This window comes from Lithobates pipiens, unplaced genomic scaffold, assembly GCF_037356315.1.
Source record: "Lithobates pipiens isolate NorthernLeopardFrog02 unplaced genomic scaffold, aLitPip1_a1.2 Scaffold_8, whole genome shotgun sequence".
In the NCBI taxonomy this organism is placed as follows: Eukaryota; Metazoa; Chordata; class Amphibia; order Anura; family Ranidae; genus Lithobates; species Lithobates pipiens.
Genome location: NW_027507903.1, coordinates 469,464,035 through 469,487,957, shown reverse-complemented (window position 1 = coordinate 469,487,957; position 23,923 = coordinate 469,464,035). Strand labels below are relative to the sequence as shown.

Genomic DNA, 23,923 nt, shown 5'->3' with positions numbered 1-23,923 from the left:
ACCGCTGGCAACAAAAGTGAGTACACCCCTAAGTGAAAATGTCCAAATTGGGCTCTAAGTGTCAATATTTTTTGTGGTCACCATTATTTTCCAGCACTGCCTTAACCCTCTTGGGCATGGAGTTCACCAGAGCTTCACAGGTTGCCACTGGAGTCCTCTTCCACTCCTCCATGATGACTTTATGGAGCTGGTGGATGTTAGAGACCTTGCACTCTTCTACCTTCTGTTTGAGGATGCCCCACAGATGCTCAATAGGGTTTAGGTCTGGAGACATGCTTGGCCAGTCCATCACCTTTCCTCCCCAGCTTCTTTAGCAAGGCAGTGGTCGCCTTGGATGTGTGTTTGGAGTCATTATTTTGGAATACTGCCCTGTGGCCCAGTCATGGCCATAGACGGTTCGAATCTTGGCTGGTTTACCAGGGACTAACCGATATTCGAACCACGTGTGGACAGGCTGATTATACTCAAGTTGATCTATCTGATTTTTTTATGCCATTATTGCCAGCGGCTAATTAGTTGCTTGGCTGTCATGCTCATGCAATGTCTTCAGACTTACTGAATCCTTGACCAACACATATACAGAAGAGCAAAGTCAGTGAGTTAAAACAAATCCTGATCTACATACTTGTTCTGGGTCAGAAATTCCAAATATTGGTGGTGGATGGGGTCAAGAGCTTGGCCTTTTCAGGAGAACTGAGCAATGGCAGCCCTTGTATTTCTCTTATGAAAGGCTCATGTCTACAATATGCAAACTCAGAAAAATAATTTATACAGCTCACAGAGTTGCAGACTGTCACTAACCAGATTTGTAAATCATTAAACGGAAAAATTCTCTTCCTAAAGACAAACGTTTAAGAGAAGTGGGTATAAAGGTTGATTATTACCTGCAGTGCACTGTGATAGGTCCTTTGGTTTTGGCTGCTTTCTGTCTCACCATATATACAAATTGGAGGATGCTTTCTGCTGCACTGCTTGCTGGGACGCCATGATCTGGCCATGCAGTGAAGTTAAAATGCAGAACATGCTGAGCATCATCTGCCTAAAGATCAAATACAACAAGAAGAGCTTACTGTGATGGCCGCATGTTGGGCAGAGCAGTTTAGATTTCAGAGCAGGGTGGATAGTGAGTATGGAAGGTAACAAGGCAGGATGAATAGTGAGGCAGAGCAGGTAGCTATGTAGGATGGATAGTGGGGCAGGGAAGGTAGCTGAGCATAGTGTATAGTGAGGACGGGAAGGTAGCAGGGCAGGGTGCACTGTATGGTGAGGATGTAAATGTACCAGGGTAGGGTGGCTAGTGAGGCAGGGAAGGTAGCTGAGTAAGATGGTCAGACATTTATTTTATTTTTTACTGCCCTGTGCCCAAAGTGCTCAAAAGCTTTGGATTAGTGTACACTTGTGTTGCCTTCTGTATAGCAATCTCCAGTGGATTGTTTTTCAGAGGGCATTTGATTTAACTTCTAAAAACCTGCACCACTATTTTGCAACTGCATGCAATGTATGTGGCTGCGGAGATGGAGTACACCTCCATCCACTGCCTTTGCAACTTTTGCCGTATTTGCCGCCTTTGCCTGGACATTAAACCCCCCCCCCCCCTACCCTTGTGCTCCGTTGTTACATACCTTTGGCCTCTGCACTTTATGTTTTACCCACTCCAGACCCCAGAACTATGTACATTACCCATTCCTGACCCCTGCACTTTATGTGTTATCCACTCTTGACCTTGCACTGTGTAATTACCAACTCCTGTCCCCTGCACTCTGTACACTACCCACACATGACCCCTGTACTCTATGTTTTACCCCCACCCTGGACCCCAGAACTATGTATATTACCCGTTCCTATCTGGTGTTATCCACTCCTGACCCAGAACTATGTACATTACCCACTCCTGACCTGTCCTCTATGTGTCACCCCCTCCTGACCCATGTGTTCTTTATATTACATATTTCACATACCTGCATTTTGTTCATTATATACACCTTATATACCTTCTACACTCTTTATTTTACATTATTTTGACCCCTGTGCTCTGCACAAGTTTGAAACCTATCCCACTGTTTTGCAACAACCAAATTTCTTCACAATGCACACTGCCTGCAGGCTAGGGGAAGGATTGGTCGGGCACAGGCACTGGACCTGTTAGAAGGGGTGGGGCTGTCAGTTATGTTGTACGAGGCCCCATGATTTCTAACTGCTTACAATTGTTTAAAGTCATTCTCTCCATAATTCTGCAAAGAAAAAAATCCACCCTCCTTACATTTACACTGAAAATATCTCCCAAGTATAAGGATGGATTGCGGGGCAGGAAACTATCCTGATTAAACCATTTTGAACATGTCATTCTCTGAGGATGGAAACCTAGGAAGCTGTTACTTGTATGTGATTTTTTTGTTGTTGAGGGCATAACACAAGACTTACCTGTGATACTCGAAATACACGGAAAGCCCAGTCCGGCTGCTCATCCTCTGATACCATCTCCACCATGATGTCCCCATAGCTGACAGGGTCTGTAGTAAAGGGCCAGTAATGGTCACATTTTATCTGTAATACAGAAGGTATACCAAATAATGAATAACATACATGTAATGTACTGCATGCTGAACACATCAGACACCCATAATAGTTTTCTTACTATTCAGCATCCCCAAAACCAGAGACTTTTCACAGATTTCCATTTATCAGAAATAGTAACATAACAAACAACATAACAGCAACATATTATTGGAAAAGCTTCCATTTCTATTTTAAGATGGTGAGCAAATAAACTGTGATTTACCCCCAGGTGTGATATACCCATGGCGAGTTTTACAAACAGTGTGAGCTACCCTTGGTGTAATTAACCCCTGGTGTGTTATTCAGAGAAATGGCCGGGGAAGCTGCGATTGATTCCACGCCAATTCCTGAAGCCAGAAAAGCTAAACATATAAAACAAGATGCGGACACCCGCTGTTCATAAAATGAGAGCTCAGGTCTCAGTATGAAATGCAAAATATGCGTTATTATAGAACATTATTTTCCCAAGAAAATGCCCTTCTTCCAGCTGTAAGTTACCTAATTCAGTACTCAGCTCACCTCACTCCATCCTTATCTCATCTTACGTCATCCACATCTCACCCTATTCCATCCTCATCATGCCTAACTCCATCATCATCTCACCTTGTTTCATCTTCAGCTTACCTTACTCCCTCCTCATCCTACCTCACTCCATACTCATCTCAACTCATTCCATCCTCATCATATCCCAATGCCATCTTTATTTCACCTCATTCCATCCTCACCTTACCTCACTCTATCCTCATCCCACCTCATTATCCATTCTAATCTCACCTCTCTCCATATCTCATATCACCTCACTCCATCCTCATCACACTTTATTCCACCGTCACCTTACCTCACCCCATCCTTATCTCACATTACATCTTCCTTACCTCAACTCACCCCACCCTAAATTTTTTCCATACTCATTCTACCTCACTCAATCCTCTTATCATGCCCCTCCAGCCTCAGCTCACCTCACTCCAGCCCCATCTCACCTCATTCCATCATCATCTTAGCTCACCCCTTCCTCGTCTCACCTTACTCCATTCTTACTTCACATCACCCCATCCTCATCTCACCCAATTCCATCCCCATTCCCATCTTACCTCACCTTATTCCCAGCTTACCTCATCCCATTCTTACAGTATCTCTCCTCACTCCATCATCAGCTCACCTCACTTCATTTTCATTCCACCTCACTCCATCCTCATCTCACCTCATTTCATCTTCATCTCTCCTCACTCTATCCTTATCTCACCTCACTCCATCCTTATCATACCCCACTTTTATGTTCATATCACCTCACTTCGTCCTCATCTCACCATACTCCGTTCTCTTAAATCCTTCCTCATCTTATTCCACCCTCATGTCACCTCATCCTATCCTTGTCCTATTCTACCCTTACTGAATCGAATCTAGTCCCGCCCTCAGTCCATCTCTACCCTCTATTCATCCTCTTCTATCTCCATCATTCTCCAGAACAGTCACAAAATATTCTTCTTTCTAGATAAGGAAAGGATGGTGGTAAATTGGATTACCTCTCAGCATCATAACCCCCCCCCCCCCAAAAAAAAATCCTCTATTGCTAAGAGCCTTCAAACACACCAGATATATTTCTTGTTTATTCTACAGTGTTGGCTCTAATTGAGGTCACTTGAATCCACTTACCCGTCTCTTTTCATTGCACTGAGTCAGCATTACGATGACTTGGGATTTCTGCTGCAGAATCATCTTCCAAAATTCATTGCGGGTGTCTGGCAGGGGCCCCTGCGTGGCTATGTATTCCTGTACAGAGGTGTAGCCCTGAGGAGACAGACATACAAATCTGTCAACTTCCACACCTGTCCTTATCATACCGGAAATGCCTGAGTAATGTAACATTAGCATTACTTCCACAATCCAGAAATGACCACATACCACATACTGTAGACCTGCCTTGGATTATATAAATATTCCCTCACAGGGGTTGTGCACATCTCTTGGCCAACAATTGTTTCCCACACAAGGGGGTTCACTCTGCGATATCGCATAGCGTGACAAACTCCCAGTCTGCTGGCAACTATTCTCGTTCTTATCACTTTATTACTTTCTAATAGTCCACTCTAGTCATGACTCACTCCGTGTATCTATTCATATAGAATCAACTATTTTATTACTATAGTAAACACTGAAATTATTCCAAATATTGTTGAAAATAGCTGAATAAAATGCCTGAGCTCCTTTACGCTGCATTTACACCTGAGCGTTTTCAGCTTGTAAAACACTCATAAAACGCCATAAAAAACACAAAAAAAATGCCCAACAAGCAAAATCCCATTCATTTAAATGGTCCCTGTTCACATCTGAGCATTTTGTAGCCCGAAGCTCAAAAAAGTACATGAGCGTCTTTTTGGGCAGATTACAGGCATTTTCTGCTTTTTACATTAGTGATCTTTTGACCTGTGCAAAGTTGTGGCAAAAAATGCAGCAAAAAACACATACGACTTTCTGCCTGAAAACCAAATGCTCACGTGTGAATGTAGCCAAAAGCCTTGCACATTTCTGTAAATTCTTAATGGGAATTCTGGTGCATTCATTGTACACTTTTGGTTTCCTACTTACAGGAATAAAGTTTGCATTGATGTAATCTGCTCCTTCTTCCTCATCTGTGGAGACAAGTTTTACTCTGCTGAAATCATCTGAAAAGGAAAAGAGAAAAAAAACTGTTCTATACCCTCCAGCACAAACTTAGAGAACCTTCACTGTGCCCATGCAGGTTTGCTATTGGTCCCTTTTTCCATCAGTATATGCAAATTCCTGCAGAACCAACATAATTTAACCATGACAAGTTATGACTTTATCTACTTACACGGCAAAATGTTTGTGTAGCGATTCTTGCAGCGGTTGGCTGGAAGGTCTGCAGCACAATGCTCTATATCCAAACCAATCATTTTTAGTTCCTGCAAAAAAAATATCCAGGAGAAGGGGAAATGTTCAAACTTTGTTGTAAAATTGTGCTTTAGAATATTCTTTCTTGCCATCATTTAGTCAACTAATTCCATTCAAACGCCCATAAAGAATATGTTACCCCTTACATTTCATAATCCTGATTTGCGTCTATTGTTCCCTGTACCAGTGGCGGAATTATAGGGGTCGCCAAGATCGCCATGGCGACCGGGCCCCTTGCTGCAGGGGGCCTTTGAGGGCCCCCTGTACTCTTCGATAGGAGGGGAGGCTGACAGGAGCTCCCTAATCATCAGCCGAACTGAAATCGGCACTGTGCAGGGAGCTCCGTCCTCACATTAGCCTAAGTAAAAGCACAGTGTGTGCTCTTTGTCTCCCCCTAGAGTGCAGTACCCGGCCGGAAAAGCAAAGGTAAATGTTGGCCTTTTTTTTTTTTTTTTTTATAATTCTATCTACTGTATTTGTCTTTATATGTGTGTGTGTGTGAGCATGCTTGTATCTGTGTGTGAGCATGCTTGTATCTGTGTGTGAGCATGCTTGTATGTGTGCGTGTGAGCATGCATGTATGTGTGCGTGTGAGCATGCATGTATGTGTGTGTGTGAGCATGCATGTGTGTGTGCGTGTGTGTGTGTGTGTGTGTGTGTGAGCATGCTTGTATGTGTGTGTGTGAGCATGCTTGTATGTGTGTGTGTGTGTGAGCATGCGTGTATGTGTGTGTGTGTGTGAGCATGCATGTATGTGTGCGTGTGAGCATGCTTGTATGTGTGCGTGTGAGCATGCTTGTATGTGTGTGTGTGAGCATGCTTGTATGTGTGTGTGTGTGAGCATGCATGTATGTGTGTGTGTGAGCATGCGTGTGTGTGTGTGTGAGCATGCTTGTATCTGTGAGCATGCTTGTATGTGTGTGTGTGTGAGCATGCTTGTATGTGTGTGAGCATGCATGTATGTGTGCGTGTGAGCATGCATGTATGTGTGTGTGTGTGTGCATGCTTGTATGTATGTGTGTGTGTGCATGCTTGTATGTATGTGTGTGTGTGCATGCTTGTATGTGTGTGAGCATGCTTGTATGTGTGTGAGCATGCATGCATGTGTGAGCATGCATGTATGTGTGTGTGTGTGTGTGTGAGCATGCTTGTATTTGTGTGTGTGAGCAGTGAGCATGCATGTATGTGTGCGTGTGTGTGCATGCTTGTATGTGTGTGTGTGAGCATGCTTGTATGTATGTGTGTGTGTGCATGCTTGTATGTGTGTATGCTTATATGTGTGTGTGTGTGTGTGTGTGTGTGTGTGAGCATGCATGTATGTGTGTGTGTGAGCATGCATGTATGTGTGTGTGTGAGCATGCATGTATGTGTGCGTGTGTGTGCATGCATGTATGTGTGCGTGTGTGTGCATGCTTGTATGTGTGTGTGTGTGAGCATGCTTGTATGTGTGTGTGTGTGTGTGTTCATATATGTATGTGTGCATGTATGTATGTATGTGAATGTGCATGTGTTTATCAGTGGCGGAGCATTCAAAAGGGCGCACAGGTACCGCCCCCTCTCTCCAGCCACCCCCACTATGACCAATGGATAAATTCATGCATAGCATAGCATGAATCTATCCATGGCCACCACTGCCACCCCCATATTTAGGTGTCTGGTCCCTTTTGGGGTGCCGGACGCCTGAATTACAGCAGCGGGGGGTGTTTTTGCAGCACCTGATTAGAGCCATAGGCTCTAATATAGGCTTCAAAATAGGTGAACTGCGAGCGCCATGCTTGACGCTCACAGTCCACCCAGGTGTGTTAGAAAAGTGAATTAATATTCACTTTCCTAACACTGAACTGCCTCTCCACCAATCAGGTGTGCGGGTCTGTTACCTGTCACCTGATAGGCGTCCAATAGCTACGCCTATCATTTCAGCCAATCAGGAGGAGAGGACGGGAGATGAGGATGGCAGGAGATGCATGGAGGACCCCGCTCATGGCCGTTACCCGCTGCCCCACCAAGACAGGGTAAGTGGCAGGCAGGCAGACAGCGAGCGGGCGGTGGGGATTCACAGTGGCAGAATTTGATGGACACACCAACAGCATTTGATGTGCTCAGTGGCGCCATTTTATGGCCACAGTGGCAGAGCTTGATAGGCACAGTGGCAGAGCTTGATGGGCACAGTGGCAGCATTTGATGGGCACACTGGTGGCATTTGATGGGCACACTGGTGGCATTTGATGGCACAGCGGCAGAGTTTGATGGGCACAGTGATGACATTTGATGCCACAGTGGTGGCGTTTGATGGTACAGTGGCTGTAATTTATGTTTTTTTCTGAATTTTTCAGTTTGCTTGCGCCCCCCTAAAAATTTTGAGCACCAGCTGCCACTGGTTTATATGTGTGTGCATATGTGAATTTTCCTCCTGCAGCCGCTGAATGCCTGTGGGTAGGAGAGGAGGAGAAGCAGGGGGAAATGGAGAAATCGGTTCCTTTATAGGGCAGCCACCCACTTGGGACCGGGCCCTGGTGTTCCACCATCGGGCTCGGAGAAAAGAGCCTTGTACGGAGGTGGGGGGGGGGGCCCTCCATGGTTTCTTGCATCGGGGCCCTGAAGGTTCTAGTTACGCCACTGCCCTGTACTTGTGTTAACAAGTATCCTGTTCTGTTTGTATTGCTTTCTTTGTGTGAAATACCTGGAGATCCTGCTAGCCCCCTGCGTTTTTATTTCAAACTGACCACGATAGGCATAAGAGCACATACTTCCCAGTGTGGTCCGTTTTCTGGCTTTGCTGAGTGAACAACTTGTCTGTCCTCCAATGATCAGACTTGTGCTGACACACCCCCCTGCATAGCCATTCACCGGAAAGATCACTGTACTGCTGTTCTCCACCCCATGCTCTGTAAACCGCTTATGCAGCTGAGAGCAGATATTATGTAATGACTTAAAAAAAAGGTTATATATACAGTAATGTATATATGGTATGCAGTCATGTTGGAACAGGAAAAGGCCAACCCCAAACTGTTCCCACAAAGTTGGGAGCATGAAATTGTCCAAAAGGTCTTGGTATGCTGATGCCCTAAGATTTCCCTTCCCTGGAACTAAGTGGCCAAGCCCAACCCCTCAAAAACAACCTCACACCATAAATGATTTGGACTAGTGCACAAAGCAAGGTCCATAAAGACATGGCTGAGTAAGTTGGGGGTGTAGGAACTTGACTGACCTGCACAGGGTCCTGACCTCAACCCAATAGAACACCTTTGGGATGAATTAGAGTGGAGACTGCGAGCCAAGCCTTGTGGACAGCCTTCCCAGAAGAGTTGAAGCTGTTATAGCTGCAAAGGGCATACTAACTCAATATTGAACCCCATGGACTAAGACTGGGATGCCATTAAAGTTCATGTGCATGTAAAGGCGGTTGTACCAATACTTTTGACAATATAGTGTAGGTGTATTGTTCCTTTTCCCAGATCACAGAACTTGAAGACTTGCATGGTCCTAAACATACAACAAGCCATTGGGGACATGTAGTCTGGGAAGATGTCTGAGGTAGATCATGACACAGCTAATGTTGTCCATAATATCTGTTTTTCCTGATATTTTTTGTTAAAGTGGTTTTAAAGCTTAAACATGTTTTACCTTAATGCATTCTCTGCATTCCCTGGTAAAAAATGTTCCAGTCCCTATATCACCACCTCACCCTCACTCAATCCGATGCCGTGCCCATCTATAATTGTTATGTCCTCTCTTACCAGCTTTGCTTAGGCAGTGGGAGCCATTAGCTCCCACTGCTGTTAATCAAATCATATGATGAGGGAGTGAGGGGAGGCGCTGAGATGTGCTGTCTGTGCCTATGGACACAGGTAGTGTTGCTAAGGATTGAGCCCACAGATGTGCCAAAATAAGAAGCAGCTTCCTATGGTGGCATACTGTGAAGAGGAGGAGCCAGGAGCACCAGAGGGGGATGCCAGAAGAGGAGGAATGGGGCTGCTCTGTGCAATTCTATTGCACAGAGCACACAAAGAATATGTTTATTTAAAAAAAAAAACATATATTTTACAATCACTTTAAAGCATTAAATAAACAATTTTAATGAACGATTCTAAAATGTATCTTTGATATAACTCACCTCAAACTGCAGAGAAAATTTATAGTCAGAATCCTTTGACATATCCCCCATGTAAGAGTCAAAGTCGTCCAACTGAACTGGGCTGCAAAAGACAGAAAAGGAAAACAATTGACACATAACACAGTTAAACAATAACAATATATTTATTATTAATGGGCCAACATAATATGAAGTGTTCACAATACATTAAATTAATACATTAAATAATAGCACGAGTGAATTACAAACATACAATAACAAGTTCACAATCCAATACAGGAAGTTAGAGGATTGGTTAGAACAGGGCATTGCAGTAGGCACACTTCCTGATTGTATGACATCCAGCCACCCACAAGACCTGCTGTCATAGATAGGCTCCCTCCCTGGGCTACAAGGGGTGTCACCCACAGCTGCTGCATCCTCTGTGGTGCATACAACGTCCATAGAACCAGATTAATCTAAATGAAAAAGGGTTAACTACAAAGTCTACCACCTCCCTGTGCCTATTAACCCTGTAACTCAGAAATCCCTTTGCAGCAGTTGTAATGTTACTCAGAGTAGTGCCTGTGCAGAATGATCTGGACTGCAAGCACATGTAACAGCATCTCCTTTAATCCGGGTGAGAAGATTTTGTCTGTCAGCCCACCCTTCTGCTGCTGATAGTGTATGTTGTTATAATGCTATATGTGAGTGAATAAAGTGTTGTTTCTAGGTGTTTTTTTTTTCTTATTGTGCTCGGTGATAATGTGTCCTGCATTATCCATGTATACAGAAACAACAAGGAGTATTAAAGTGGTATAGTAATTTTTTTTTATTTTTACCTACAAGTAAGGCTATAATAAGGCTTACCTGTAGGTAAAAAAAAAATCTCCTAAACCTGCGTGGGAGAGACAATATCGCGGCTCCGGCGCTGTGAGTGGCCGGAAGACACGCTGAGGGAACGTGTCAGCTCCCTTGGAGTGGATCGGGCCAGATGTCGGGGCCTTGTTCTAAGGTAAGTATTTCATAATGAGCTAGTATGTGGTGCATACTAGCTCATTATCCCTTTTCCTTTGCAGGTCAATAAAAAAAAAACTTCAGCGGGTTTACTACCGCTTTAAAAGAGTTGCTCAAACCAGTGTCTAAGGTTGTACAGTGTTATTTGGACTGCAAGCACATATAACTTAGAGCATCTAGTTTTCTGTCTTTTATTCTATACATTTAAGCAAAGCTACGTGCATTAGCTTAGACACAATGTCTTCCAAATTTCAATCACTGTTGCTGTAGGCCAATGATTCTCAACCAGGGTTCCACCAAAGGTTGCTAGGGGTTCCTTCAGCATTGGGCAATTTCTGCCTCTCAGATAAGTTCCCATTGACACCATTGATCTTTTTAGTTATCTGTAAGGAGGTAATTCTTCCCAATGACCACAAGTGTAAGGACCATTCTTCCCACTGACCATCACACTATTGTATCATGAGTTGTAGATTTCTAATTTTTAGCAGGGGTTTCCCTTAGACTGGAGAACTATTTCAAGGGTTCCTCTGTGTTGAAAAGGTTGAGAAAGACTGCTGTAGGCAAATGTTATGGGTATTACTGAAGTGATCTGCTTTCTTCACCTGGCTCCCATCCCCATCCAGTGTAGTAGAGCAGAATGAAAACTAAGCATGGCTGGTCCCCTTTATCTGTCTGGGTTTAAGGTAGAAAACTGAGATAAATGATACAATAAAGGCAGAAAGCTGCACAGCAGATGGTGGAGGTGGTGGGTGGAATCTCAATATCCCAGATGATGGCTCATAAATGGAATGAAGTAATAAGTGAGAAGGGTATAAGCAGGTCAGTGGAGGAATGGACAGAATCGTTTGGGAAATGGTTTCTTGCTTGACAGAGAGGAATAGGTAAACCTTGCTGCAGCATTTATGGGGCAAAACTGTAAAGACAAGGTCCTTGTAAGTGGAATCCAACTAGAAAAATATTGCAGAAGAGATTAGCTGGGAATGTGTTTAGGAGATGAACAAGTGAATGGGGCATGACTTTGAGATTTTCTAGATATAAAAGGTGAATGAAAGGGCTACTTATTCTTCACAGTTAGATGTGTAAGTCAATTCAGACAGAAGACAATTAGCTCAAAGTTACATTTCAGGTACCTCTCGGTCATCCAAGAGGAAATGGCTTGAGAGGCAGCGGGAATCGGGAAGAGTCAGGTCAGGAGACCCAAACGAGTGATAAAGGAGATGTTACAATAATGAAGATGGTATGTTGTCAGTCAGCTACACAACTGTGTCTTAATCCTCTATTAACCATAGGTCAGTGTTTAGAACTGGTTGTTGCATCGGTGGTCAGTGTAAATACCCCCTTTACATTGGTGGCCAGTGAATGGAAAAGTCTGAAGTATATTTGTGGTTGGAGCCCAATGACAATGCTATTCTATGTGGATGGCTGAGCAGGTAAGAGGCTCTGTTACTTATTCCCCTATCCCTTAAGAGTTCCCAGGCCCCCCAGAATCTGTGTGGGCTGCTAGGGTGGTAGCTCCACCACCAGAATAATAGTGTCTAATATATTATTTTTTCTTTCACTTTTTTTTATATTGTTCTCTATATTTCACATTGATCAAACCCTAACTATAGACTACTATAGACAATATGATAGTGACAGAGGTTCGAACAAACTAAAACACTGAATTGGGTGTTGGACTGATTTTGTGGTCGGAATGTCCGACCGTGTGTACAGGGCATAAGCACTGCATAAACTGCCTATAATTTGGGGTCTCCACTGTCTGCAAGAGGTTGAGTGTGACGGGTAAAAGGGAGTCACGGGTGAATACACAAATATTCATGGATGGACTTCATTTTTTACATATGGTGTTAATTTTAACGGATTTAATGCAATACCCACAAGGGGTTTTATTTACTAAAGCCAAATTGTCTGTGCACGTGCAAGTGCAGTTGCTCTAGATCTGAGTGGAACATGCAAAGAAAAAACAAGCAAATAAAAACAGCTGTAGCAATGACACTTTGGACAAGGTGTCTGTCATGTACAAATTTAGTTTTTGCCTCAGAACAGTAAAGGGGTTCTAAGGGTTAATTATGTAGGTTTAACTTTGACATCAGTTTGGCTGGGTTGTGTTAGAGTTCTGCCTGGTCATGTGTACAGTTAGGTGCACATGACAGGCCCAGAACCAGGCCTGGTTGGACGCTTTATGTATCAGCTTTCCTGGAGCCAATCAGTGGATGCGCCTGGCCCCACTGGGGAGTCTGGGGAAGGGTACTTAAGATGTTGAAGTCACCTGTACAGGGTTCGTTCGTGAGGCCATAGCTGCTTGTTCCTGATTGTGGATCGGGGTAGCCCCGCGAGGGGTCCCGGTCACGGGAGCACTTGTTGCTCCGCAACATGCTTTGGTTGGCTAACCCCAATAGATCCGCCTGGTCTGGGGTAAGGATCCGTCTGTTCCCGAGTCTTGGAACTGGCTGGACCGAGGCGCAGTAACTGAGGGAGGATTCAAGACGCCCGGGTGTGCTCTCGGCTTGGAGGGGCACCACAGCTCGTGTACACGACCGGGGGAGGACTCTTCGGAGGAGGGCCAACAAGTTGGCATCCCGAGAAGTGCCTGGTTGCTGGGTTGTTAAGCACATCAGCGAATCCATGTTTTCCAGTACTGCCAAGGAGACAGAGAACGTTCCAGGTATTGAGGAAAAGGTTCCTGTTCACTTCTGTTACAAATTACTCAAGGTCAAGAATTTCACAAGTTCTGGATCAAAGTGCTGACTGCCATATTCTCTGGCTAGAGATTTGTTCAGCTTTGAAGCACCCAGCTGCGAGTGGCTACTCTCTGGGTTGTATTAGAGACATTCTGATAACTAGCAGTTCAAGGTGCCTGAGTTTCTTCACCCTTGCCCTCTGTTCCCATACGAGACTGTGTTTGTTGGATGTTACCCCTGCAAATAAAAACCCTTTCTAAAGGACTTTTATGGTTTCAGCGTCCAAAGTTGTTGGGTACTAACCCTGGGAACCCCTAGACGTGGAAGAACAAGCCAAGCGGAGGTAACCGGTAAGCCCAAAAGTTAAGGCCGCCCTGCCAAGGGTTATGGCCGTTACAAGCAATTTTGCTTGGATGATAGAAATCAGCAGAGCTTCCCCTCAGATCTAGAGCAACTGCACTTTCATTGCACAGTATTTTTGCCTTTAGTAAATAAATCATACCCACTATAAAATAGTGGGTATGATGTACACTATTGATTAACCTTCATAAGGGGTTGATGGTATATGCATCACCTTTGACTTAATGTATCATATTTGTTACTTTATTAATTATCAGGATAATCATTTTGAAATTTTGGTATTTGTTTCAGCGCAACAGGTTTTGAACAAAGTGAAAAATATATTTTGTTGTAAACAGATGTTTCAACAAGATGCAGCTCACCTTCTTAAGGCCCCTTTCACACGATCGGCCCCCTTGGATGCGCCTATCTGTTTTTCAGGCGGATCCGAGTGGGCCACCCATGACTTGTATGGGCAGGCGGTGGTCAGCGGAGATGTGCCCGTTGACACCCGCCTGCCATACGATCCAACAAGATCCGCTCAACACAGACGGATGGCAATACGTTCGCCATCTGTCCAGCGGATGGAATTTGATGAAAACAGACAACTGTTCGTTTTCATCCGATCAACCCATAGAGAACCGCAGGGCTCTGACAGGTCCATTCCTGTCATCCACCTGCATTCAATTAATTGCATATTGAGGGGCCTATTTATTATTGCTTTATCCAAGATTCACACAAATTAGGAAAATTTGTGAATCTTGATGCAGGTTGTGTAATTTTTGGGTAAAGAAAGACACTGATAATTAGATCCTAATGCGTAGCAATGAGAAATATTCTGCCTTATGCGTTTCTAGTAGGCAAGTACAGACATACCCCACTTTTAAGTACACAATGGGGTTTATTTACTAAAGCTGGAAAGTACGAAATCAGGCTCACTTCTGCATGGAAACCAATGAACTTCTAACCCCAGCTTGTTCAATTAGGCTTTGGTAATAAAACCTGGAAGCTCATTGGTTTCTATGCAGAAGTGAGCCTGATTCTGCACTTTCCAGCTTTAGTAAATACACCCCATTGTGTAATTAAAAGTGGGGTATGCCTGTATTTTTTATGAAAATGTGTGTGAAAATAAAGCTGGCATGCAACCCTTTTGTTTCAAATTATGTGAAGGTCTATTAAATCTAATCAACAGGGCAAAGTGCAGTGACCCATAAACTGGTCTTCGTTCACCAGCAAATGACCTGACTGAATTTAGTAAACACAAACCTGACTGAACTTTGTGTGGTGTTAGGAAACACATTGATATAAATGAACAGATATAAAAAACTGTGTGTGACAATTCAAAAGAAACATACTTTGTCAGTTTCCGCTTCTTAAATCCATTCTTATTCCTGGAACAAAAAAAAATATTGTAAAGGAAAATAAATGAATGAATAAAACAGAAGCATCACAAAGCAGATCACATTGCCAAGGAAAGTGCTCATCATTTTGTGTTCACCTAGAAAATGTACGAGAGACTGACAGCAGCATTGCAGTACAAAGAATTAATGACAAAAACAAATACTAATCATAATGAGGAGCAATGTCAATTCATTTACTGAGATATCTTCAGTATTGCAGGTGTATATGTGAGTTTATAGACAATGATAGTAAGACAATATGCATAGTCTGCAGCTATAATTCCCAATATCCACTAAAGAGTTACTATAGGAAATGAACTGCCATGAAAGGGACCTTCAGGAGCACAGTCACTGGTCTCCTCTTCCTTTATGGGTAAGCAAACACGATACAGTGCTGATAGATATCAGTCCATAGGAAAGGCAGTGTTAGATCTTCTGTCAGCATCTGTGCTCATATTAGAGAGATTTCTCATCAGTTCCTGTCTTAATACATAACGATTGTAAATCTCTGCAATGGGGACACTGACAACATCAAAAACACATTTTTAATTGAATAGTGAAGGGTTAAAATATTTGACAATATTTTATTTGCTGGCTGTGACTTTATGTCATAGTGACAACCACTCCTCTCATTTTGGTATGACTGTCATAAATAAAGTAGGTGAGGAGAAATGTCTTGACACTTGCGCTGATCTGGAAACAGCATTAAATCTCAATGTCAGTCATAAGTAAGGCATAGGCCTTGGGTTAATCCTATGTCCATTGTCCGAATAGAGATTGACCTAAAAGTCCCATTTTTCTGCCCATAGAAGCTTAAATCCTCAACCTTCTTAAAAAATGAAAGGTGCTGAGTGTAAGGATACTGAATTTTAGGAACAAAGGCAGTTGAAGGTAATGAGGTTTGGGGACACTGGCTTCTGAATAAATTGAGTGTTGGAGATATAAAAAGCTGAGGTTTCTGAGATATTTGAATAGTGGCAACCAGCAGTGATGAGGGTTGGAGACAAAAAAGCTGAGTGTACAGTGTTGGAAAAAGCGGCAGTACTGAGGAAAGGGGATACTGGCAGCTAGAGGGATTGAGGGTTAAGGACAGTTCCAGCTAAGGACTGGTGAGAGTGAAAGGTAGACATACTAAGGCTTGAAACAGTGGCTGCTGAGGACACTTAGAATTAGGGACAGTGGCAGCCAAGGATATTAGAAGAGTGATGGCAGAAAAAAGACTAAGTGGTCCATTGGGTCTATCCTAGTTATACATACAGTATGTTTAAATCCACTTACTGTTGACTAAGTCACTTCCTATGCTGTCTACTATTCCAAGCATCAACTACTGTTTCAGTAAAATAATACTTTCTAAGATTAGTTTTGAACTTTCCTCCTGCTAGTTTGAGGTCACGTTCCTGTGTTCTTGATCTTGACTTTATACTGAATATACTGCTCTCCTGAACCTTATTCACCCTCTTGATGTATTTAAAGGTTTCAGTCATGTTTCCCCTTTCCCTTCATACTGAAGTCTGTCCTAGTATGTTTTATTCTTTGACCATGTTTGTTTCCCATCTCTGAACTCGCTCTGTCTTACCCTATATTGATGGTTAGGGACAGGACATCTGAGGTTACAGAGAGTTGAGGACAATGGCAGTTGATGGTAGTGAGGTTTGGGGCAGGATAGCTGAGGGTAAAGAGGGTTTAAAACAGTGGTAGATGATATTACATAGACCTGGTAACAGTGGAATCTGAGGGTGCTGAGGCTTGGGTACAGAGGCCTCTGAGGGAAGTGATAATCGGAGACAGTGGCAGTTGAGCATACTGAGGTTTGGGGAAAGTGGGAGCTGGGGATATTTTTGGTTGGAAATAGTGAAATTTGTCCATACTGAGGGTTGAGACAGTAGAAGCTGAGAACACTGAGGATTGGGAACAGTGACAGCTTAGGATACTATTGGCTGTTGACAGTGGCAGTTGAGCATACTGAGTGAGCGGATAAGCAATGAAACATTGAGGGTGACACAGAAAGAAAGCATTTCCTCTGTACGTGATTAGAAAAATGTGAGAGATTTATACATTTCGAAAAAACCCTAGAGGAATAGGAAGCAATCTTGCATTCCAAATGAGTGCAATATATTTATTTTTATTATTTAGTTTTAACAATGAATACCAACATAATGTGGCATACCGTACAAAAATACTTTCTTTAACATGGCAACATTCATCGGGCATGTGATTGTGGGGCAGAATGCTGAGATAACTGGCCATTACAGTCGGCGACTAACCTAACTGGACACTGCGATTCCAGACAAACGTCACTACTTCTCTGGTAAAATATTCGGGTAACACTATGAGGAAAAAAACATAAAAACCTATTTAGGGAAAGTGTGTGGAGCCTGCTAGAAGGCAAAATGCAATATAGTTGCTTCAGTGTTAGGGGTAAGTGGGGTATTAGGGGTGTGTGTTCGTTTCCTACATAGTTTATACAGATTATGCTATCCATATTAAAACTTGTGTTATCAGAGACTAAATCGTAAGCACTGTACTCTTTAAAGCCACAGTAAATAAAAAGACTAACTAAAATGTTTAGATTTATGTATTATGAGTGCAAGGTGAGTACACAGCTAAGCCCGAAGCTGCCAAGATAATTTATAGGGCAGTCAGACATGTAGTCATGATGCAACAGAGAACTTCATAAAGTTGACATCCAGGCTCCACAAACCCTAACATTTTATTTCTGTAGAGACAGGAGGGGCAAGAGGCAGCCAAAGATAACTTATCAGAAGGGTCATTAGCAGTTTTGTTTTTATAGTGGCCAACCAGCAGTGTCCTGCTACTAACAGATGTGAAATCGTCACCTGACACAGCTGTCACCTTCTCTATGCCGCTACCTTAAGGCTATGTGATTCTATGACTTAAAATGTTTCCATTCAATAGAAGCAGTCATATGTTGGCTAATTAAAGGACATGACAGTAGAAGTGCCCAAATGTATTCAACTAACTGAGATAGTAAAAAAAAATATCAGCATATAATATTTCTACGAAGGGAAGCAAGCCCTTCTCTTCTCTGGAGAATGTCCTAATTAGGGATGAGCTGAACACCCTCCTGTTCGGTTCACAGCAGAACATGCGAACAGGCACAAAATTCGTCAGAACACACGAACTCCGTTAAAGTCTATGGGACACGAACATGAATAATCAAAAGTGCTAATTTTAAAGGTTATATGCAAGTTTTTGTTATAAAAAGTATTTGGGGACCTGGGTCCTGCCCCTTCAGTTCTGGTATAGATTTTAAGGGGAGCCCTGCACTAACCCTGCAAGGGGTCACTAGTTCACATCACCGGGTGGCCCCGCCCCCTCTGATACCATGGGAAGCCATTGGGAAGTCCCTGTGGCGTCAGAGGGGGGCAGGGTCACCCGGTTATGTCACTGTGTGGCCCCGCCCTCAGTTATATAAGAGCTGTCACAGTGAAGACGCATAAGACAGCAGGAGCCTCCCATGGAGGCAGGGCGGTTGCAGCTTTTTTTTTTCCCATTTGTCGGGGGCAGCGTGAACTTACACCTTACGTGCAACTTGAACATCGGGCTCATCCCTAGTCTTAATGGTTAGTGCTGACTCTGGTATATATGTGTACTGTGAAACTAGTGGATATACAGAATTGAAATTAGCAGAAGAATGGAAAGGACTTACCATGGATTAATATAAAAAGCCAAGAGGTAGTCAGTCCACAGACACGAGGGCAGGAGGGTTAGGAAAGCAAAAATGCTTCGACGCCTGGGAGCATTAATATGCAGGGACAGAGAAATGGAGGTTAGAGAAAGCGTCTGCCACAGTACAAGGACTAAGGACCTGTCACACCTATGCGGATGCAGCCACGTGCGTTTTTGACATGCATACACATGAATTTTTGTGATTTTTTTTCAACACGCTTGTTTTCCACATGCGTTATGCAGATTGAGGGGGAAACATTCAGAAGAGGGTGTTTCCTTGCTGCAGATGTATTTAAAATATAAAAAATGACATGCTTTTTCTGCCTTTATCATTAATTTCCTTGCGTCTGCTTTAGTCACATAAACACATAAATGCAGCATACTATTTTTAAAAAGTGCTAAGCTGCAGCACATAGATGTGAACTAGCCACAAACACAAATGAATGGGACTTTTTTTGCTTTGAATGCATCATCTTGAAGTGATATACAGATCCTCAGATTTTGCACAAGGGAAAACTCAAGCATCAATTCTTAGGACACTGTCTGTCATTTTGGTGTCAGATATAAACATCAGCGAAAGGGAAAGGACACTCACCAATTATATGGAAGCTTTCCATCTCTCTCCAGAGTGGCAAAATTGACAAATGTTCCTGCTCCACACTCCCTGGATAAACAGAGCGAAAAGTTTTTACTATGCAGTCTTCCAAATATCAACTCTACTCATCAAGGGTCCTTAAGTGCCCGTTCACACTACCGCGACTTGTCAGGCGACTTAGCCACCTGACAAGTCGCGCTCCATTCTGTACTATAGAACCGTTCTAAAAGGAGCGACTCAAGCCGCTCCGACTTATAAAAAGGTTCCTGTAGTATTTTTGGGGCGACTTCAGGCGACTTGCATTGACTTCTATACAGTAGTCGTTTTGCAAGTCGCTGCTGAAGTCGTGTGCAGGTCGTGTCTGTGAGTCGCGCTGCAAGTTGTGTCGCCCCTGTGTGAATCGGCACTTACAGTTCTCTCTTTACAAAATCACAGATAAGATTATTGGTGTTCTTCTCTTATCTAGGATGCTTAAAGAAGATGGTAGATCCAGGAAGTTGGAAAACATGTGCTGTGAGTAGGCGGATTTCCCAACAGACCTTTCATTGAATCCCTCCAATAGGTAATAGGTAACACTCTACTCCAGATTATGTCTCTTCCTGTCTAGTTAAGCCCACCACTATATAAAGCCCCCCCCCCCATATTTCATTACACACACACACACACAATGGGGCTGATCTACTAAAAGCAAGTTGCGCCAGAGTTTAGTAAATGTGGTAAGGCTTCACTTTGAAAAGAGTACCCAATCACGTGCAAGGAAAATAAAAAAATACATTTACTAAGCCCGTGGAACAACTGCACTTGCATTTTGCAAAGTGCACAGTCTTTTTCCCTTTAGTAAATCAGCCCCTATGCATACATATCCCTATTTATTATACACAGTTGCACCCCAGACCTCCTAACATGCCCCCCGGTAAGCGGAGAACACTCTGTACTAGACCATCTCTCTTCCTGTCTTATAACACTTAACCTATATATTCGCCTTCTACACTGTCTAACTACACTATATATAACAACCCACATCCCTGACCTGACTCTATATACAATATATATATATATATATATATATATATATATATATATATATATATATATATAGTATTTCTATATAAACCCCAAACTCTCCAACTTTTTTTACCGTGACATTTGGAGGTGCTTCCGCCGTAGGACTACTAGAGTGGCTAGCAAGAGTCCGATCAGGAGAATGCTCAGCACAGCCAGCAAAGAAATCACCACAACATTTGGATTCATTTCAGCAACTAGAAAGCAGGAAAAAAACATTTTACTGCAAGTCCATGAACAAATACAGTATAGTAAACAAGAACATTGTAGTATGTATTTACAAAAGGCAAAAAGACTGTACACTTTGCAAGTGTAATCATTTTCTTCAGAGCCTAGTTAATGTGGTGAAGCTTCACTTTCAAAAGAATACTCCATCAAGTGCAAGGAAACAATTAAAAAAAAACAGCAGACCCCCAGACACCCCCCTGGAATTTGAACGTTTGCATAGAGCCTTGAAACCCAGGGGCAGGGACACAGACCCCCCTCGAGATGTTGTCTGCTGCCTAGTGAACTTTAAAAATTAAGAGGAAATTCTGAGAAGAGCCAGAGACAGACGGCAGCTGCTGTTCCAGGGCACAGAAGTAAAGATTTTCCAAGATCTATCGCCAGTAACTCTACAAAACAGGAGAGACCTACGTCCCCTCCTGGAGGTCCTGCGCCGTAAAGGCATTCCCTACAAGTGGAGATTCCCTTTTGGTCTCTCAGCGACTGTTGCGGGACGCACCGCCATCTTGAGAGTACCTGAAGAACTAGGAAGATTCTGCGATGCGCTTCAGTTACCTCCGGTTGCTTTACCTGACTGGTACAAAGCCTTCCGTACCGACCATCTTCGCAGATCTGATTCAATGGACACCATCCCTGAAAGAGATGATTTTCATATCCGACGGCGTAGATCATCTTCGCCAAGCCCGCATCAGCAAAGAGCACACGGCGACAGGGCCTACGATAGCCCTACTGCCTCACCAGCCCACAGGCGAGCTCGACCTGACGACCCGTAACTCACCGCTACTTTTCACTTTTCCAGTTTGCAGGTTCCTGCACCTTTGTCTACTTTACTCAGGTTTCTGACTAGGTCCCGATGCATTTTGACGGATCCCCCCTCCCTCCCTCCCAATCTGGAAGACTGGGGGTACACTGGAACTGATTGACTATATTGTACACTATACCGTACACCCCCGTTTTTGGTTTTTGTTTTTGTTTTGTTTTTTCCCTTTTTCCTTTATTTTTTATTTTTCCTTCTTTTTTTTTTTTCTTTTTTTTTATGTCCCTATTTTTGCCTTGATTAGCGGGGTGCCCCTCTCTCCCCCCTCCCTAGGACTCACGGGTCCCTCTTGCCGTCAGCTACCTTTTTGTAATCACTAAGCCTGATCAGCGGCCATGATCGGATGGCGGTTATCGGGAAAAGTCCTCAGGCTGATTGGTTGGTTCTATCATTAATACTGTTGGGGGGGGGAGCGGTCCCCCACTCTGATGCAGCCCCCCCTCTCCCCCTCGTCTCCCCCCCCTTTTTTTTTTGTTTTGTGATCCCTCTCTCTCTCACTTTTATAGCAGGACCCTTCCACAGATCAGGTTGATACATCCAGCCACCTCGAAGAGGTCCTCTCCCATGGTTCGGCCTGTGATTGGTTATCATATGACACTGTTTTGTGACTGCTATAGGCAATGGGATCTCTTTGAACTGCTTAGCTGATAATGTGGGGGGTGGGTGATGGGGGGGATGGGGGGAGGGGAGGCGGGGGGGATCGATAGGTATATGTCAGGATGTGCATGAGACGGACCATTCTGTTATTAGAAACAAGGGGGATGGTTGGACATTTGTTAGCTTCTTACATGTTACATATTCCTCTTGGTTCCATTTTTTCGTATGTAGCACTGTTCCATGGCTTTGTACTATTATTGCACTTCCTTTGTTCGGTTTTCTTTATGCTGCCGTTTTACTTTTACTATTATGTTTATCTCAGGATATACAGTTGTGCTGTTATAATTCACCATCTTTCCCCTGCTTTTTCACGATAGCAGGCTCCTACTATACTTGCAGTCATCTCCCAAGGACTCCCGCTGGACTGACTCCGAAAGGACTACGACCCGGACACCCTTCCACGCACTCCCACAACGGACGGACTCTCCGACTGTTGACCCATTCCGGACTCACCGCATTAGGTTAGGGTAAGGTAGCTGTGCTACGCCACCCTCCGGCTTTTTCTTTTCTCTTCCTTGTTCCCTTTTCCTCCCCTTTTTTTTATTATACATTCCCTTTCTCTATTTCTCCCCTTGTCCCTCCTCCCCATTCCCTCTCTTACCCACCCTTCACCCCCTCGTCCCCGGGTGTTTCTCTCCGGCCTCCCCTAAACCGCACATCCTCCTACGAGGGGAGGATCTCCTTCCTAGCGCTAGACCCACACTTCCTTGCTTGCACAGCCCCCCACTCGATCTCGATTTGGGGAGCCCGCATTGCCAAGCGCAAAGCCTGAACACACTACTGCACGCAATCTTGCCTGCCTCTCCCCACACAATTATGTCCAACTCAACCCCTACCCCGGGCCCCTCCACTCTCAAAATCTGGTCGCAGAATGTGAAAGGCTTGAACATCCCCGAAAAACGTAGCCAAGTCTTAAACCTTATCTCCAAACAGAAAGTAGATGTGGCATTCCTACAGGAAACACACTTCCGCATGGGACAGATCCCTAACTTTATAAGCCGAAAATATCCTACAGCTTACCATTTTACAAACCCCTCTGCAAAAACCAAGGGGGTCTCAGTTCTCATCGCTAGACACGTCCCATGGCAGCTAGAAGAATCTATTATTGACCCAGATGGAAGATACGTCTTCTTGAAGGGTACCATATATAACAAACCAGTTACTCTAGCAACCATATACAGCCCTAACACGGCTCAGGTGAGCTTTTTCCGAAAAGTCGCGGACCTTCTCACGAACTTTCAGGCGGGTTTGACAGTACTGGGCGGCGACTTTAATGTAGTGCTACAACCCCTCTTGGATTCCTCGTCGGGGACGTCCTCCCTTCCCTACAGCTCTTTGCGGCAGGTCAGAACCTTACTGCAAGCTCTTGCACTACACGACGCGTGGCGCACTTTACATCCCTCCACGAAAAGATTACACTTTTTTTTCCACACCACACAATAGATATTCCAGGTTAGATTATCTGTTCCTCTTCCAAAGAGATTTGCCTCTACTCCAATCGGCTAGGATAGAACCACTTCTCATGGCAGACCATCACCCGATCTCAATGCTCCTTACCTTCCCGATCCAACATAATACCACAAAAATTTGGCGCCTGGACGCATCCCTCCTTTCCTCCGAGACAGACATCAATGCTATTTCATCCAGCCTAAATCACTATTTCCAGGAAAATATGGTCCCCGGGATATCCCCTATTACGGTCTGGGAAGCGCACAAATGTACCATTAGAGGGAAGTTTATAGAATTAGCCGCATTACGGAAAAAAGCGAACCAAGCCCGTATCTCCGATTTAGTCCATAAAATTCAACAACTGGAATGAGCCCACAAACACTCTTTAGCGCAGGCCACGCTTCAAGATCTGACTGAGACAAGAAAGCTCTTACAGGAGGCGCTGAATCG

At 43.8% G+C, this 23,923-nt stretch overlaps 1 protein-coding gene across 4 annotated transcripts in view; it reads right to left on the bottom strand.

Moving 5' to 3' along the window:
- The window catches only part of PTPRO (protein tyrosine phosphatase receptor type O), a 112,939-nt gene that overhangs the window by 5,284 nt on the left and 83,732 nt on the right, over positions 1–23,923 (bottom strand). For 2 of the 4 annotated variants that reach the window (XM_077468583.1, XM_077468582.1), the window contains exons 15-25: positions 20,402–20,522; positions 19,264–19,332; positions 18,649–18,732; positions 17,243–17,305; positions 14,934–14,969; positions 9,584–9,665; positions 5,390–5,480; positions 5,143–5,219; positions 4,210–4,344; positions 2,422–2,544; positions 885–1,039 (exon numbers count right to left, since the gene is read on the bottom strand). In XM_077468583.1, coding sequence (XP_077324709.1) covers positions 885–1,039; positions 2,422–2,544; positions 4,210–4,344; positions 5,143–5,219; positions 5,390–5,480; positions 9,584–9,665; positions 14,934–14,969; positions 17,243–17,305; positions 18,649–18,732; positions 19,264–19,332; positions 20,402–20,522 — 1,036 coding nt within the window. The remainder of the gene's footprint in view (positions 1–884; positions 1,040–2,421; positions 2,545–4,209; positions 4,345–5,142; positions 5,220–5,389; positions 5,481–9,583; positions 9,666–14,933; positions 14,970–17,242; positions 17,306–18,648; positions 18,733–19,263; positions 19,333–20,401; positions 20,523–23,923) is intronic. The other 2 variants (XM_077468584.1, XM_077468585.1) reach the window with 2 other exon arrangements.